This window comes from Lutjanus erythropterus, chromosome 6 (genome assembly GCF_056507025.1).
Source record: "Lutjanus erythropterus isolate fLutEry1 chromosome 6, fLutEry1.hap2, whole genome shotgun sequence".
Taxonomy (NCBI): Eukaryota; Metazoa; Chordata; class Actinopteri; order Lutjaniformes; family Lutjanidae; genus Lutjanus; species Lutjanus erythropterus.
The window spans coordinates 33,839,697-33,859,284 of record NC_139322.1 but is presented as its reverse complement, the minus strand read 5'-3'; the positions used below and the strand labels follow the sequence as shown (position 1 = coordinate 33,859,284).

Genomic DNA, 19,588 nt, shown 5'->3' with positions numbered 1-19,588 from the left:
TTTGTTTTTCACACTGGCACTGCTGCTCAGTCACCCTCATCTAACTCTAAATCTGTATACAGTCTATGTTGCCAGAAAGCCTTCATTAGCTGAAATTTTATTTACTTATTTATAGTTTCCATATTCAGAATTAGCCGCCAAAATCAGATTTGCAATCAGCTGAATTACCTCGACTCATAAGCTTTAAACAAAGACATACATTTAATTCAATTGTAGACATACATATTAGGGAAAACGCTATGAAGTTGACTCAATGTTTTTTTTTTACCCAGATTTACAAAGATAAGCTTTAGGATGCAGCATTCAAGAGCTTCTATCATATCACGGATCTTATAGCTGTCAAAGTTTACGACAGTATCTTGCTGCGACAGTGAACACAACGTTTTACGGCAAGCATGTGTATTACGTGCAAAGCTTGTTGTTAGCCGGGTGAATTACTGGTGGAGTGTACGCTTTCATTTATTTCCGAACATTGAACAAAATATTTTTACGTTTAGGCATTTAACCCGGAGAAATGGATGTTGGAGAGCTCCTGAGCTATCAGGTAGATATTTTATTCTGGAACTCTAACTTAATTCATTGTTTTTGATTGTATTGCTAGCAGTTACTGAGGAATGCTAGCAACGTTAGCTTAAGTTCAGTCTCGTTATTCACGTAATTGTGTTTGTTTGTGTCAGTTAGTTGACCGCCAATGAATTGCAATAAATTAGCCTTGTGCAGCGCTACATGACAGGACAACAACCCGACTCTTGTCCGTGTTTATCAATATAAAAACGTTGGCATTTAGCGTGCTAACTGGACAGGTCGCTAGCTGAGTTTCTGCAGTGAAATAAGAGGGAGACTATGACTAACTTACACTTAAACTAGACTAGTTGTACAAAAAAGCATTTAGACAAACACGTATGCATTTGTACACTTTCTCAGGAGGTTGGAGACAGCCGGATCGGTTACGATTCATGTCTTGAAAGCCAATTTCTAATGGAAATTCTCGTAATTGATACCATTTTGTTAATTAAACTAGACGTACACAGTTTACACCATAGGACGAAATGCATTTTACTAGTCATTAGTGTTCAGCTGCAAATTCGGCACACGAGTGACTCTATAAATATCACTTAACTTAAGTAAAATCTCGTGTTTTTACAAGCTCAAACAACTTGTTGCAGCTTGTTGTAGCAGCTGTCATTATCTCGGAGAATTGCTGCTGTATGGAAGATGCACTTATGTAAAACAAACTTGCAGATCAAAATAATTCATGAAAGGTCGTGATTCACTGTCCTCTTATTGAGTTTATGTAGTAGTGTAATAGCGTCCTGTTTACTCTAGTACATGGAGATACATTATTACATTTCGCATTGATATGTAAGATGTAAGGATTTTATTTGTTATCAGTTATCACTGCAGTCTACACAATGGTTAGACTGAATATGTTTACGTGATTTGTTAGTGCACAATATGTTCAGCTGATATCCTGTGGCCCAGTTCCAACAATGCTAACCTTAGACTAGCCTTCTGTTTATATTTTGAAGTTTTAAGAACAGCTTTACTCAAGCAACATACCTGTTTAGTTCAAGATTGTTAGAGGAATTATTGTTCACTTGACACTGAAACCTGTTGCTACTTACATCAGCACAGATTTTGATGTTAAGCTTACGGTTTCTTTTACATAATGATTTAATCTATTCTTATTTAACTGTTTCTTTGAGGTATCTTTATCACTTTGTCTAATTGTCTTGCTTTTGTATCAGGTGACCCCAAACTTCTCGGCAGTAGTGTACACCTCATCAAACCGGCCAAATTCCTGTGTACATTGTTACATTTGACCATCTCCTTTCATCTTGCAGCCCGATAGAGGAGCAAAGCGTCCCAGGGAGGAGGATGGAGGAGCAGCAGGAGGAGAGGAGGACTCCAGAGGAGGGAAGCAGCAGAAAGGGTTGGGTGCCAGGGAGTTGGCCAGATACCGCGAAGCAGCAGGAATAGGAAATGAAGCAGGTGGTGAAATGAGGGAGACTGAGGAGCTGAGCTGGGACAAGAAGAAGATCCTGGAGACACTGATGGACCAGGATGAAGAGGAACCTGAGGTATGTGAAACTCTTTTTAATAGAATTGTTAGATGTGAATGCTGATGCAGCTGTTCTTCTCCAAAAAAAAATCTGTTGCACCCAACTAGTTCCACATTGTTCAGTGTAGAAACATCATTCACACATCAAAATATTCAGCTTATGGACGTGGTTGCTATCATTCAGATGTCATACTTTCTGAAATAGTCAGTGTTTTTGGTGAAACTTTCCCTCATTCAAAGTAAATGATGGAATCCTCAAAATTTCCACATTTTCACTGTGTCATATTTTCAAGGTTTTCTGATTCTTAACTTCTCATTTATATTTAAAACACCAAAATATTACACATCTTTCCTAAATTTTAGCTTCCAGTCAACTTTCAAATCCCATTAAAACTTTTCAAAACATTCAGTGTTCTTTGAAGCTTAGTTTTAATGCAAGACAATTAGAAAACTTTTCAAACCCACTAATCATCATCCTCTACAGTTTAGTGTGAGCCTTTCAACAAAAAATATATTCCACATATATCAGAGATTCTTGGTGTTATTCAGTTTTTCAAGCCAGCAATGCAGTCTAGCATCAGTTTCTCAACTGCCAGCATTCATGCCTACATTTTCTTAAGAAATAGCCTTCTCCAGTTACATTTGTTTTTCTGCACACTATCATGTTTATTAAAAAACAATTATATATGAAGCCTTATTTGAAGATGTCTTCCTCTCTCGTTCATAGTTGTAACAGTGTATTTCACCATTGAAGTACTGCACAATTTGTCACAGGAATTACGTGTCACTGTCACTGTTAACTTATAAAATAAACAGGCGCACACACTCTGATTTATTGTCACTCACATTATCTCAGCAAGACACAATCTTCCATAAATATCAGCGACATGATTATAATCAGTTCTATTGTGTATTTGCAGGTGTTGTTGCTATTGTTTCAGTGGTGGTTTTGTCTGGGCTGCTTTGCACTGTGATGTCTGAATAGGACAGCTTTGCAGTTGAATTGTCAGCACTTCACCATCCACAGCAGCTGTTTGTCTTATAAGAAAAAATGTGAGCTCAGTATGGTGTGCTTAAAGTTGCAAAAGTCTGAGTAGAATCATTTTATTTCAGGGTAGAGATGGCATGGCAGAGATGTTTCTTATTGTCTCTGCAGGGTTGATGCTTGTCAAAATCCTAGCTGCGTTTCTGTTACTCTTTTTAATCTGCATCACTTTGTTCCTGTGATTATGTTGAACTCTCTGTAAGCCTCTCTGTATATGTGTTTGAAACCAAAAGCTTAACCCAGCCTGACTCACATTTAGATGTGCTGGGAAACCTCGGCATGCATAGTAGGGCTGAACGATTTTAGGAAAAGATCTAATTGCGATTTTTCTGGCAGATATTGCGATTTCAATTCGATTCACGACTTTTTTTTCTTCAAATCAAGCTTCAGTGCAATATTCACAATGTCTAGTCACATTTACAATCATTATTAATTATTCAAACTAGTTATTTGTGAGGGCTTCAAAGAAAACATTAAGAGAAAAACTACTGACTATACTGAAGACAATTCGCACACATCATCACATTAAATCCGAATAAACTAATAAACAAACACACACACACACACACACACACACACACACACATACACACACACACACACACACATACACACACACACACACACACACACACACACATACACACACACACACAGGTCTGGTCCATTCATTAAGTTCCATATGACGTTTGCTGCATTGTTGGTTATGATGCACGTCAGAGGAGTGTAACTACGAAGCGAGATAAATGGGTTAGCGAGCTATGTTGAGTCTAAATCCAGGGTTTTTAGTGTCACGAAAGTGGCTCTCTTTTAACCTGCTAGATCACCATGGTAACTTATACTAAACTCATGACCTGGTCGGGAACAGGTTATGTTAAGAGTTTCAGATTAAATCGTCTGTAAAACGCGCCGTTCTTTAACTTATAATTGTCCTAACAAGGTTGTTTGTGAGCGATATAGCTTTATTTTCTTCACAGAAGAAGCCCCTCAAGTGAATTGCTACTGTAGGTGTATGGGTACTGTTTATCTATTAATATTTGAATTGTTAGCCATTCAAAATGTATCAGCTACACTGTTTGAGTTGCCAAATACTAAGTTGTTTATGACCCAAACTCAAAATCAAGTTAAGCATTGTTTATGCTGCACAGTCGATGCTAAGGAAGAACTAACCTCTTGGCTAATTATTATCATATTTACAGTAATGTTTATTAATATACACTGTCCCTGAGAAATAAATAAATAAAATAAAAAATAAGTTTTAATTAACTGAAAACTCTTGTCTATTCATGGACATAGTTAATTACCATTAGACAGTCCCTGTAAAGGAGATTTTTATTTTTTAAGCATTTAAAAATAAACAGGCTTTCTTAACATCCCCGAGACATACTAATAGTAAAAATGATACAACAGTTCTGACCAAGTAATTTGATTGGACAAGAGACATTGGACGAGTGCTGATGAAGAGTACAACGTCACTGTGACTTGTAACTACAGTATTACAGTGTTCTAATAACTCTTAGCCCACGTTGATGTTACAGTGACTAACAGATAGAGACCATGAAGACAGAATGCGTTCATGATTCAGGGTTTATTACTGTCGGATCCCTGTCACACATGTTTTAATCTGACAAATTATGTGGAGTTGGATTCAAGCACAGCAGTTTAAACAGCTTTTCATCTATTAATTGGGGACAACACCCACCTTAACATACACGTGTTACAGTTGTTACGAAATGCTTTGCATTGGCTTATATACATCAATCATGCAGTCGCTTTCTGAACAGATTTCACAGTCAGCAGATGGATTTATTAGTCATTCAGCTTTTCATGCTTAAGTCACACATCTTCTGTCATAAAATTTTTGTGGTTGCTTCATTTGCGTTCAGACCACAAACAAACTGCACCAGAGTCTGCTTGGAGTTAGACTGAGTCCTACCTATTCAAGCAGTGTTGGTCCATTTGTTTGGCCTGTGTCTCAAAAATATAAACATCAAGATTCAGTCTGCTAAAAAAGAGCGAGCTGAATACACTCTTGAGGCAGTTTTATGAATCCAACCAAACAACTAAAGGAGAGTTATACTGTGGTAACGTGTCGACCTACACGAAGTAGTCAGCGAGCTAACATGTTGACGTGTTGCTAGGCAACAGCCCAGTCCCAGTCCAGAGGGGTGAACTACGATGCGAGACTAATGGGTTAGCGAGCTATGTTGAGTCTAAACCCAGGATTTTCAGTGTCACGAAGGTGGCTCTCTTTTAACCTGGCTAGATCACCATGGTAACTTATACTAAACTCATAACCTGGTTAGGAGCAGGTTATGTTCAGAGTTTCAGATTAAATCATCTGTAAAAGGTGCCATTCTTTAACTTATAATTGTCCTAACAAGGTTGTTTATGAGCGATATAGCTTATAAACTGAGGGAGGACTTTAACATTGAAAAGTTGTTGAGCTGTATGTTCGTAATATCACTGAACGAATCTATATAATATAAAAATGTAACAGCAGCACAAACTGTCTGCATCGCGCTGTCATGGTAACCTCTGTTTGGTGATGCAGAGTCATTTTTCCCATTTGCTCCAGATCATATTAACACTTTAAATTTAGATGGTATATAATCCACACAGTAAAATAATGATGAAACAACTACAGACACTTTGAATACTTTTTACTGTTATCTGTTTTGTCTTGGTGATATTTGCAGCTCAGATCACTGATTAGAAAATTCATCATCATTTATCACGGACAATCTTAAATCAGTAACACTCATTTTACATTGGTTTGGTCAAAAACTTCAGTGATCTCCACGTCTCTGTCATCACAGGACAGTGTCAGACAGACTTTATCATGTTTAAATCTGCTGTATGGAGTTTTATTGTTTAATGTGCAGTTTTCATGTTAGAATAAACGGCAGCATTAAGACCGCATTTAGTCCATCAGTAATTTTCTGGCAGCATTCTTCTTCTCCTGCTTTATTTGCAGCAACAATGTTGCTTTTTGCCGTAATGTATTTGTATATTTTCCACAGCTCATAATTATAACAACTTGGTGATTTTGACTTAAGTAAGTGGCTCGCGATCGCTTCATTTCATGTGGAAGAAGAGTCAAATGATGCAACAAACGCCCCTTTTATGAGTCTGAAGATGAAAGCCTGGATTAACAAAGTGAGTTGACAACCACCATCGTGATACCCGTTATCTCTGATTGTAGTTGTAGGCTTTGTCGATCCAGGTCATGCAAATAAAGCCTGGCTGTGTTGAGCTTCCTTCGTAGTACACCCCTCAGTTGTGGAACTGTTTGTGTTGGTGGAACCAAATCAATGAGTAAATAAACAAAGAAATCACAGCTGTAATCATCTTCCTGCGACCGGATCACAGCCGTCATGGTATATGGCCGTTGTGTTCTCAATTGTATTGTACTGACTAATGTTAAGTTCTGCGGATGCCATGTTTGAACTTTTGTATTCAATAAAGTGAGAAAAATCAAACAAACAAAAAGATCCATTAAAGTTCTCCATCTTGAAATGAAAAGACCCATGTGCAACAGGCAAAAATCTGGAGGTGCACAAACACAAACCACGACCACTTGCAGACGCAAGAATCAGATTGATGTCACTTTTAGCACACGCACCAAACACACTGTTTCTAGCATAAATCTAGCTCATGTCATCTGTGTTCTCTCATCTAAAGTTGAGTCCTGGTCGGAAGTGCTGTAATACCTGCAGAGTGAAAAGGCTGTGATTGTCGGAAAAAAAAAAATCCTAGACTGTCAGGAAAGTTCCTGTGCGTTTGCTTCTTGAAAAAAAAAGAACCAATTGTCAGTACCAGTGTTGCCATGTTATGTAATGCCTTTAGAAAACTGTACATCTATTATCCTGTACTTATTATCTGACACAGCAGCCTTCTCAAGTATTCACTGTGTCAAGAGCTACTCAGAGCAAAGTGCTGCACTGTTCTATAATGCCAGACAATTGTACTTTCCTAACCTGTCATTATCTGCCCAACACTTTGCAGGCTTTTAAGCCAGCAGGAGGTCAAATGCTTCCCTTTCCACTGTCATACACTCACATTCCACCTGATTGTAGAAAATCTCTGGCTGCTCTGCTCCACTCACATAATTAGGGTGATCATGATGTTTCTTTATTGTTTTTGCTGCAGTTACCTCAATCAAAGACTTTCTTTCCTTTCTCCTCTCCCCCCCATGTTCTAATCCAACAGGCAGAACCGGTGGATGAGAGCTCGGTGAAGAAAATGATCCTGACCTTTGAGAAAAGGTCGTACAAAAATCAAGAACTGAGGATTAAGTTTCCAGACAACCCAGAGAAGTAAGCCCATCACTGATGGTTCACAAGGTTTTGCTCTTTTCGTCGTTTATTTTAATACCTGAAACGCTGTATGTGAACGAAGCCAAATTTAATTTGCACTTAACAAAGCTTATTACTATTTTTCTCAAACAGACAGTCTGAGCGCAACTTCTATTTTATTGTCACTTCACTGGCTCCCAGTAAAACAAAGAACTGATTTTAAAGCACTTCTTATTGTTTTAAAATCTGTTGACACACTCACTGAATACACACTAGACAGATCCCTTAGATCAACAAATAAAGGTCTCCTTACTATAGTTTATTCAAAATCAGCTAATGATGCTTTCAGTTATTATGGTCTTATTCTTTGGAATTCTCTACTACATGAACTACACTGTGCTACAACAGTGTCTCTTAAAAACTTAAGTTTAAAGTGTTCCTTTTAATATTTATTTTTTTTATTGTCAGTGTAATTATTATATAATAATAATACCATCTTGTATTTTGTCCTATATGTTTTAATATATGTAATACTTTCTTATCTTATATGGTATTTTATATGTTTTTGTCATATGCAATGTATCTTTGCTTTTATTTTGAAGCATCTTGAGTTTACATCATATGACTTGACTCACTATCACCAAAGTGAAATGTATTAGATTGATGGTAACATTGAATGCTAACATGCTAACCAGAACGTCTCGATCCTTAAACCAGGTTCATGGAGTCCGAGCTGGATCTGAACGACATCATCCAGGAGATGCATGTGATCGCCACAATGCCAGACCTCTACCACCTGCTGGTGGAGCTCAACGCCGTCCACTCGCTGCTGGGCCTCCTCAGTCATGAAAACACTGATATCCTTTACCCAAATACTTAAAAAACTGAAAAATAAGCCAGTTATACAAAAGAAGCAAAAGCAGGTAAGGAGAACAGATTGGAAGATTGAGCACTTGTTTACAGCAGAAGAAAACTTGACAATTCATTGATTTCTTTTAGATAACAATGGTAGGGAAATTATTTAGTTCATTATTTACACCTTAAAAAGTTATTAAATTAAATAACCAGTTTCAAAGACACTGAAGTCTCTATTTGACCAAATGTGACTGGAAATTTTTACTTGCAGCTTTAAAGAAAAGGTCAGTTTCTTAATTACAGAACACAGATTAAATAAGAGGATGATGACACTGAGGCTTGAGAAGCAGCTCATAATTGTACTACTGGTTTTGTTGCTCTCTAGAGGGAGCTGCTCACGGTCTAATAAATTGCCTCAAGTGATGTCACTTAAGTCTCTTGGGTCTGAATTCGACAAATTTGAAAATAAAAAAAAAATTGGAGGAGTGTAGTAAGAAGAAAGTGAGCCTAGCAGACCTCTGTAGTCTGCTGCTCTTCTCTTCTCCAGGCTAGCAGCTCAAGGCTACATTAACTTCTATGAACATAACACACCTGAATCGCTTACAGAGCACTGTGGGTAATGTAGGCACCAGGTTTTAATTAAGATGACTAATGCTGCATTGAGTATAATCCGTCCATCATGTGTCTGACAGTGTTATCGCAGTATCTAAGGGCGGTGTGCTAAATCAGTGGAGTTCTCCTTCAACACAAGCTGATTGTCCTTAGCCTGAACCACATGTTGCCATAGCAGTGGTGGACCTGCTGCAGGAGCTGACAGATATCGACACGCTCCACGAGAGCGAGGAGGGTGCCGAGGTACTCATAGACGCTCTGGTGAGTTCAGGATTTACATCAGTCTTTGATTAGATTGATGAAGCAGCACTTTGTGGCGTCAGTACTTCAGTTTCCTGGGCTCTGAAAGAGGCCGAGGGGATTGATTAACGGTATTAACATATCAAAAGCAAGGCTTCGCTCGGCTCTCATTGACTGAAAGACTTGCAGACATTTAGACTTATTGACTGTTTGGATGACAAGCTTTTATCATGATACTGCTTCAGACCAGTGCCTGTCCACATGTGATATATTGACTGATACTGATACGATATAATCATTTTTCCTTTCTTGTAGAGCAGATTATTAAAGGAACTATGCAATATATTTATTTTATTAGTTAATGAGTTGTAAGAATTATTTAATAGTCTTTTAGTAGGAGTAGATTTTCACAGTGGTTAAACTGAGCAATATGTTAATGAAGCCTGCCAGGCAGTGTGTATTTTTTCTTAGCAGTTGGCTTTTCTTTTCAGGATAGCGGACCTAGCTTTAAAGGAGAAATCTTTAATATATTTACTTTGATAAATCATCAAATGACCAAGAGATGCCATCAAAGATCAAGGCCAGAATAACTGTTTTTGTTTGCCCATTACTTGTCTTTTTTTTGTTTAAATTAGAGTTTTGCCAAAAGAGTGAAGGTCTGTTTATGAGTGTTAAGAAATCATCAATGATCTCTTCAGAAGGCACCGATGTTTGTAAGGGTTAAGTTGAGCTATATGTTAATGGAGTCTGGCAGGCAGTCACTGAACTCCAACCTCAGAGTGTGTATTTTCATAATTGGGCTTTTGTTTTCAGGATAACAGGCTCAGCTTTACATGGACAGACAGTTGACCTTGTCACCAGAGATAGTGCTGTGCTTGTCTTGCGCTCATGTAGGTTCCTTCCCTGCAGGTAAACCACCTGAGCTACAACTCGCTTTAACCATAGATCGTTTTTTTAATAGAACTTATTTAATAGTTATGACTATGGCTCCAACTGTTTGGACTGCTGCACTCATTTTTGAACAGTACGAACTTATTGCTGCTTTTTGTGTTACAAATTTAACATTATAAAATTTGTTTTTTTTACTGGTGGTATTATTAAAACTAATTGTCTATTAACTTTTGAAACATGCTGCAATGACTCTGTGCGTTCTGTCATGGTTAAATTATTATCATTAATTTAGCTAGTTTGCACTTTATAGCTATAAGCCAGTGTGAGTCGTCGTGGATATTCATTTACAAAGTAACAAGAACATAGTCAAGGGGAAGAAAAAATAAATTTTGAAGTGTAATGTCAACTGTGTAATTATAGCATCTCCTCTCACACCCTTTTCGGTTATCTAAAGGCTTTCTTCGTCATCCTCCAGCTGTGTCTGTTGGCGTCAGCTCTATGTTTAACATCTCCTCTCTGTATCTCTGTTTTTTTTTTGTCACCGAGCCTGTCGTGCGGTCTATGAACCAGGGAGGATTTTTGATGCCCCATTATGTGTGCTGACATTTAGAGCGACACAGACAAAGGTCAAACTACAATAATGTGCTGATATACCTATAATGGGGGAGAGCACTGCATGCCCCTGCCCCTTCACGGCCGTCACTGTGACACTTCATCAGAGAATCTGTTGGCTTGAATGTGCTTTATGTCAGGTTACATCCCAGTGTCGTTCATCGACCATGAATGAGCTGTTTTGTCTGATGTCTCAGGCACATTGTTTAACCAGTGCCCAGTGGCTGGCTTCTCTTAAGGCCAAGCGGAGTGTTTTCAGAGTGAGAAAATTTTGACCTTTTAGAGAAGCGCTTATGACCTGGAGTGACCATCACAGAAAAGAGCAGGTGCGGTGTAGTGCTGTGTGGCTTCCAACCACAGCACTCCTCTATCTGTTGTGGTAAGAAAAGATCACTTTCTTAGAGCTCTAACCGATGTAGACTTTTGTCAGTTGAATTTGATTTGGCTGTTCGGTACAAATAAGGACTTCAACTAATGTTATTTTCATTATTGATTATCTTTTGATTATTTCCTTGAATAACTGATAACCTGTTTGGTCTGTAAGATGTCAGGAAATATTGATAAGTGTTTCCCAAAGCCCAACAAATAAAATTAATTTAATTCTCCACCTTATTTAGCTACAATAATAACAAACTCAGTTCAGTTACACCTCTGTAGCTTCCTTCCCGATCTGCCTTATGCTCTGTAAAATAGGAGGTTCATATTGGCGCATATCAGACAACACAGATACCGATATAGCTGTGTTAGGCCAATATCTATTATTAATCGAAGTTATTTTCTAACTTTATTTTATACCCCATTATTTTATTATCCCTGTGTTGTTTTTATTTGGCTCTTCTTTACTGCTGTTCTTTTCTGTGTTGTTTTATCTGTGCAGGGTTGTGCAAGGTGCTTTCTGTGAAGCACTTTTTAACCATCTGAAGAAAATTGCTCTATAAATAAAGTTTATCATTCTATTCTATATTAAAAGAATGTGTCTCTGTGTGGCGTTTTGAAAAGCATCATGAGGTTTTTCTTGTTTGCAAGCTGGCTGGTTAGTGTCTGACAAGAACAATTGGACAAATGTCAAAGACCCTTGACAGAAAAAAAGCTTGTGTGTGTGTGTGAATTGGCTTGTGATGTGATAGTGGGCGAGCAGTAGCTCAGGTGGCTTTGCAACGCTTTCAGAATAAATGCATTATATAAATGCAGTCCATTTACCGAGCAATGGAGCACCCATAAACCACACTCTTCTTTACAGCTACTTCCAAGGGAAACAGTTTCAGGGCAGCAAGGGTTGGATGAATCCATTTGTCTCTCCTCTTTGCTGTAATGCTTCCAGCTCCTCTGTCCTTGTTGCCAGAAGGCCAGGTGGTATCCTTGATAAGATGAATCAAAATGATCCACGATGGTCTCCGGTGGCTCATAAATCTGTGCCGACTGTCCGTCTTCTTTCATCTGTAATAGTACTTTTATCCAGCCAGGCGGCACCCCGCGAGCTCTGTTTGGTTATGAGTCTCCGATCTTGACTTGACTGATAACGCGCGGACATGTTCAGAGAAGCTCAGGCAGGAACCAGGTTTCTTCTGCTGCGACTGAGGCTTAAAAGTCACGTTGTCATCCCTGCCTCTACATGTTTCTTCTTTATGAAATGAATTCATCAGTTTTCTTCTGAAACATCACGTCATGTTGCAAACTATAAAGAGAAGGATTGAGTTGACAGACTTCGAACACAGTGGCAGAAATTGAAAGTTGTGAGATTTGAAAAGTTTTCTGTTCTGTTCTAAAGCTCTGTAGCTAAAGCTACTACAAGGAACTTTCATTTTGTGTTGATTTTGAAAGCTGAAGTACCACTGACTGTAACTTTGCCTTCGTCTCATCTGATTTCACAGAGAATCTGACCCGCTTGCAGGCATTGAGAATTATTGTACAGAAATAGCTGATCTATTCACTGATGGTCTTGTTTGCTTATGTAGGTCATGTAGAGGCGTCATTAACAAATTGAGACTTTCAAAATCAGTTACAAACTCCTTGTGGCAGCCTTGAATTTTAAGAACAGTGCTACCCGTCTTAGTTTCCCACTGATCAATTAAGTAAAAAATATATTTAGGAAATACTAACAAGCCTTTTTAGCATCTATATAGAGGAAGTGATTGATCCCTGATAGACTTCGATTTGCCTCTTAAACTGTTAAAAAATTGACTTGAAACTCCATTTGTCTGTGTCTGTAGTTGGAGGGTCAGGTGGTGGCCTTGTTGGTGCAGAATATGGAGCGGCTGGATGAACAGGTGAAAGAGGAGGCGGATGGCATCTATAACACACTGGGTAAGAAGATTACGCTTCAGTCACTGTTAATACTAAAGCAAACTGCTAGACTGAGATGCAGCAAATGTATTACGGAATGTACACAGTGTATTTTCAGCTTACATAAATATTTGTTTGACTACATTTACCACAGAGCTTAAGTCATCTGCACAATGTACGCTAAATAAATCTGAATCACAGCTGAAAACTTGGCATACTGCGTTCGCACGTTCATCACATTTTGAACTGACTAGACCAGTAAAACTTCCCAACAAAGAAGAAGCCAGGAATGAAATACGGAACTGTTTTACTCTCAAAGTCTGTTGCTTTCCTGTTTCTTTATTCAGCTATGTCATATTTTGTTTACATTCTTGATACATTTCTCCCATTTTTCATTCATTGCGGGGTCGAATTTGAATTTAGAGTCACTTCTTCAGTGGTGGGGTTTTTGGTTTAGAAAAAAGTTATCACAGTTGTTCTGTGACATTTTTCGGTGGATTTTTTTGTTGATCATCAAACAACAAGATCGAGGGTAGACATCAGCAATAGCTGCATTGATAATGACAAAGGAGTCTGATGGCTTGGGGAAAAAGCTGTGGTAGAACCCATCAATTCTGCATTGTATTTTGCAGTATTTCTTGCCAGAGGGAGAAGGACAAACAGTCCATGGTGGGGGTGGGGTCCCTGCCAGTACCGAGGGTCTTGTTTGGGCAGGGTTTGTGTGATATGTCCCAGTGATATGTCCCTCAACTGTCCATACCTGTCTCTGTAGGAGACATGGCAGTCTCCATACCAGATGGAGATCCAGCTGGGCAGTACACTCTCTACAGTACCCCGGTAGAATGTGGTAAGGATTGGAGTGGGTCGGTGTGCTCTCCTCATCTGTCGCAGGAAGTGCAACCACTCCAGGTCAGGTTGTCCGTGATGAGCACCCCCAAAAATCTTTGTGCTCTTGATTGACTTAACAGTGGTGAGATGATGAAGAGTGGAGCGTGATTCTGATTTTTCCATCTTTCCAACCTGAAGTTGACAATGATCTCTTTCAATTTGATGTTCGATGTTCGGGTCCAGATTGTTAGTCACGCACAAGTAAGTCTCGAAACACATCAATAAGACTGAGGACAATCTCACAGGTTTTATGGCTAAACCTGGGTGGAAACAGAGAGGAGACAAAAACAATCCAAAGTTTTTAGGATGGCCCTTTATATTGGAGCGGTGACATCGTGTACGGACTTCTGAGGAGAGTGGGGGGACAACATTATTCCCAGTAAGGCGTGTCCTTCAAAAGTAAGGCATGTAGGTTTCTTAGCAGCTGGACTTTACTGTGCTGCTCAAGCAACTACCTTGGTGGTGTTGCGAGTCCACTGGTTGTTCACCTCCTTCCTGTAAGCCAGTTCTTTGTCTTCCCATTGTGTCATCTGTGTACTTTATGATATGGTTCTTGCTGAACCTGGCTGAGGGGAACCTGAGCTCACTGGAATGGTGTTGAAGTGTTGTTCCCCACATGTACTGACTGATGTCCGTTGAAGAGAAGGTCCAAAAGCCAGTTGCAGAGGGGGTTGTTCAGACCCAGCTGACTCAGTTCACTTAACAAGTGCTGGGGAAATTATTCTGTTAAAGTGAACTGAACAGCATTGGCACATGGGTGTTCTTTTCCTCCAGATGTAGCTCAGGTGGAGTGCAGAGGATACAGCGTCCTCAGTGGAGCCTTTAGGACAGTATGCAAACTGAAACGGTCAGGGTAGTCTGGATATTATGTGAGACTTAGCCAGCCTCTTAAAGCATTTCATCATGATGGGAGTGAGTGCTAAGTGGGAATAGTCGTTGACAGGGTTGGGCGATGTTGCCCATGTTTCACCATGTGAAGATGTTCATGGTGAAATATGGGCGATGGACAAAGACTTAATTATTGCAGCTCCCCACTGTAGTCACCCCGACTTCAGACTGTTGCTTTGATGGCAACTTCCAACTGTTTCACTTGGCCAAGAAAACCCTCTCTTCTTGCTAGGAGAGCGTCTGACATACATCGTTGTGCTGGATATAACAGGGTCCTCATCTCTGCAGCACATGTCCATAACTTAAACTTTGCAAACTTGAAACAAAGTTAGCCGGCTAACAACACTCAGGAAAGCTTAGATAAGAAAACAGTAGCGCAAATAACAACAGCATGACAAAACTTTTTTGGTGCTGGTATGATGGAGGTGGTCTTGAAATGCTCTTGAAGGATGACAGCCTGACTCCTGGCTCCTATGTGCTGTAGAGTCCTCACAATACCAGAATTTTCAACTTTGATACAATACTAGTGTAAAAGAAATGATACTTGATACCTCTTTCTATACCACAGCAAAAAGAAAACAAAGCTCCACACAGAATATTTTAACAATATTTTTTCACTGTCTGCACACAGTCTGGGACAGAAAATGTCACTGACAGTGTTGTGCACTTCACACTTGCTAATTCAAAGTTTAGTTCACAGACATTAAAATGATCTAGTTAACCTTAATAGTTCAAAATGTTGAATGTTGAACAAAGTTCACAGTCCCAAAAGTGTTCATGATAATTTTCTCTGGTTTTTTTTCTAAATTCAAATTTAAATAGACCACCGAGGAGTCTTTATAGTGATGTCATACTAAATGATGCACTGTGTTCCTGATTTTTTTGTATTAATTTGACTTATATCTTAAATCTATAGTTATAAACAGCAATGTATTTGAGAAGGTTTTACATTACACCAGATACCAAACTTAAATACCAACATACTGTTCATGTTATCAACTGGGAACTTAAATCCTGACTTTCCAGTTCAAATTAAACACACCTTGATATATGAGAACTGCAGGTAGAGAGACGAGATTAAGGAGAAAACATATTTATCTGTCTGTTTTCCTCTGTTAAAAGAGACTCCAGTCCTCAGCGTCCTCCAGGTCATACACTGCACGTTACTTGATCTAACATTATTTATATTAAGTCAGCAGTTTGGTTCGAACATGCATGTTGTCTCTCTGCTACAAGTCTGCATCACCCTTTTTTTTTTTTTTACGAGAGCATCTGTCAGGAGTGAGGCTCTGACACTCATGTCCACAAGCATGAGTTGCAAACTGATCCATTCAGTTCACCATTCACCAAAAACACAAGCACATTTAAACACAACTCTTGTCACTGAACACTGTTTGGTTTGGTTGCAAGCCATATTTCAATACACAAGGACGATAAAGTCAGAACTGAACTGAGCTCTTGAATGAGAAGTTAAAGCATTTTTTTTTAGCTTCGGTGCTGTCGATATTATCAGATGTTAGTGTTTTATTGTTTTTAAACTAGTGCTGTCAATCAATTAAAATATTTAATTGCGATTAATTGCATGACTCTGTAGTTAATTGTAAATTAATCACATTTTTTATTAGTTCAAAATGTACCTTTAACGGGATATTTTTCAAGTGTTTAAAATGATAAAATATAAAATATAACTTTATTAAATAAATACATTAACCAAAAACAATTACAAATTTGTCAAGAAACCCTCAAAGGCACTGCATTTGGCATGTTGTGATCAATCAATTTAAGTACAGAAATCGGACACAAAAAATCACACACACACACCACAGAAGTCTACGGTAACATTATGATTCATGATCATCAACAGTCGACACATCTATCCATATTCACATGCTATCTTTCTCTGCCTCTCTCTCTGCTGTGTCCTCCCATACTTACATTGTCGGGTGACAGGGAAGCTCGCTTCTGATTCAAACTATTGGTCAGGCCAGTATAACAGAACGTGCGTTAATTGCGCATCCAAAAGAAAATAGTGGCATTAAAAGGAATTTGCATTAACGCGTTATTAATGCGTTACCTTTGACAGCCCAATTTTAAGCACATGCTATTGAAAATGTATCACTGCTTCATTACTTTTGGCAACTTTAATGTGCAGTATGACAGCTAAAGAAGTAGACTAGAAGATGCTTTTATCGGCTGTACAGCCTTTGTGTGATCATTTATATTCAAAACGTGGGACAAATATCTGGGACAGATTTCATTGCACAGTGTAGGTGCTACAGAAACTCTCCTGTGTGGTTATATGGTGCACACGATAAAAAAGAGGCTTGGATGAAGACAGCAGCTTGGTACATTTGAATATTAGGAGCAAGAATAATTGATGGCCTGTTGTTTTGGTGCTGCGACATGATGAGCTCTTCCAGGGGGAGGTATGCCTTTAAGGTGCGTGTGAGCCAGTGTTAAGGCTTTGGGCAGTACAGTGACAGGGAGTCCTCCTGGACTTGGGCATGACATTACACAGAGGACGTAGACTGACTTTATTTGTATTCTTAAAGCTTTAACAGTGTCCCGCCTGCTGACAAGTGGCCTAGACTTTTTCCACTGACAGCAAAAGGAAGCCGTCAATGTCTCATTTAAATGTTTTGACAAGGAGAAACAGCTTTTAATACATGTACCATTCAGTTTTATAATGCCTTCATGCTGGAGACAGCCATGGCCCAAGGCATTATGTTTTCAGGTTGTCCATTTATAGGTACCTATGTGCATCCATCCTACTCTTGTGAACATGATTTCTCAAGAACACCTTGAGGAAATTTGTTCAAATTTGGCACAGACATCCATTTAGACCCAAGGATGAACTGACAAGAATTTGGTGGTCAAAGGAAAAAGTCACTGTGACCTCACAAAACATGTTTTGCCATAACTCAAGTATCTGTACTCTAATTATGACAAAATTTCACACAAATATCTAAAAGAGAGTCGAAATCATGCCCTCTCAGGTGTTAGCTTATGGCGAGAGGCAAATTATTTTTTGATTTCATTTTAATTGTGCCAAGAATAATACATATAATACTTGACGATTCAAAACAATTTTACGAGTCAAAAAAGTTGCAGTTTGTCTTATGTTTATCATAGTTGTAGTTTATTTTAGTGTGAAACCTCTCAGTGAACTGCCTCTTTTCTCGCACAATATATGTCACCAACACAAACATTGCTGTCTCTTGTAATGTTGTCTTATCTTAAATGTTTCATCCAGCGGCCAGTCTGTCTAATTATGTGTCTTCACAGTCTGTTACGTCAACAGTTTTTAACAGACAAATGGTGGCTTTTTTGACTTGTAAAATCATCTTTTAAATTGACAGACATCATATGTGTAATGTATGGCACAATTCAAACGGGAACAAAAAATGATTTGGCTCTCACTATAGACAACAGTTCATATTTTTCTGAAGTTAGGTCCCATGGTGGTCCACCAGAAGGGGAGTGACTTTGCCTCTATAGGATGAGATGATGAGGTGATGACATTTGATATTCAAAAGGACAACTTCACTGCGTCATCATAATGTGCTGTAAAAACACTTGAAGCTGTCTCATGAGTCCTCTGTCCTCTGTAAAAATAATCTCCCTGTGAAATAACTGGAAATGATTCACTGGAATCATGTTTCGTAACTTCTGCTTCACCAAAAAATACACTTAAATCCTTTTAAATTCCTTCAAAGTCTTCACTTCATATATTATATCAGTCGGCACAGACACAGATGTTAGTGGCAACTCGACTGTTTGGCAGAGGCATACAAACCTGAGGCGGTAATTCTAGTTTTATCTGAGGTGTGAACTCTTTCTCAAAGTGAGCCAGAGTCGGTGTTTGAGGCATAGATTTGACAGCATTAACTGTACACACAGGGTCCGTGAGGGGGGCACGGGCCAGCAGATAGTTTGAGAAGTCACGCTCCCTGTATTTAGCCTCGCATGAATCCGACTTTTCTGCCTCCTAGCTCTTTTTGTGTTGAATGAGTCTACTGAGATGATTTTTTTTTTCTTTGTTGCCAGATTGAGGCCGAGTGTCAGGAGGGCTGTTTAGGTGTGTGTATTTGGCTCTTTGTACCAGTGTGGGTTATATCGAGGCAGCAGTGCTGGTGCATCTTCTATTCAAGTTGCTCTGTGTGTGTGTGTGTGTGTGTGTGTGTGTGTGTGTGTGTGTGTGTGTGTTATCAAGGGAGCTCTCCAAGCTTGAATAAGCCTTTTGTCTGCCTTGGCTGCTCTCTGCTCTGAGCCTGCTGTCCTCCAGGATGCTGTCTGTCTGCTCTGTTTGAATCACTGATAAAGGCCCTTCCTCTCCTCTCCCTCAGCACCCATCCTCTCCATCTCCTCCTCTGTTTCTTTCTCTCAACATTTCTCTATCATCTGCAGCCCCTCTCTCCAGATGTTGCTCTTTTGTATTTTATTTGTCTTATCTCTTTTTTTTTTCTTATTGCTTGTTTGTTATGCTCTGGGTGCATTTCCCTCATTCCCTTGCTCCCCGTGTCCCTCATTCCCTCTGCTTTCCATCCCTCATCTTTGACTTGTCTTCCAACCCCTTTGCCTCCCATCTGCTTTCCCTCTTCCTTTATTTGCTTCCCCTCAATCCCCTCAGTTTTTCTCCTCTGCCTCCTTTCATCACCACCCCAAAATCTCTTCCTCTCTCTCTGTCCCCTCCTGTGACAGTCTGCTGTGATAGAGATATCATGTGGCAGCAGCAGCTTTGATAATATTAGAAGTAGCTGGGACCGAACCCAGACGAACCCTCTATAAAAAGCTGAATGTCGTATTTCACCATTCCTCTCCTCCACAATGTGTTTGATTAAGAACTATAATAAAGTTTGAGTACGTACTGAAGCAGACACACCAGCACCTTGTCATTTTACTCTCCCCTCTGGA

General features: G+C 39.2%; 1 protein-coding gene across 1 annotated transcript in view; it reads left to right on the top strand.

Annotated features, from left to right (window-relative positions):
* Positions 1–393: 393 nt before the first annotated feature.
* Positions 394–19,588, top strand: part of ctnnbl1 (catenin, beta like 1) — a 79,521-nt gene continuing 60,326 nt past the window's right edge. Inside the window, exons 1-6 of the mRNA XM_084721750.1 lie at positions 394–544; positions 1,845–2,081; positions 7,320–7,426; positions 8,123–8,264; positions 9,038–9,133; positions 12,826–12,919. Of these exons, the coding sequence (XP_084577876.1) occupies positions 515–544; positions 1,845–2,081; positions 7,320–7,426; positions 8,123–8,264; positions 9,038–9,133; positions 12,826–12,919 (706 nt within the window). The 5' untranslated portion in view covers positions 394–514. The remainder of the gene's footprint in view (positions 545–1,844; positions 2,082–7,319; positions 7,427–8,122; positions 8,265–9,037; positions 9,134–12,825; positions 12,920–19,588) is intronic.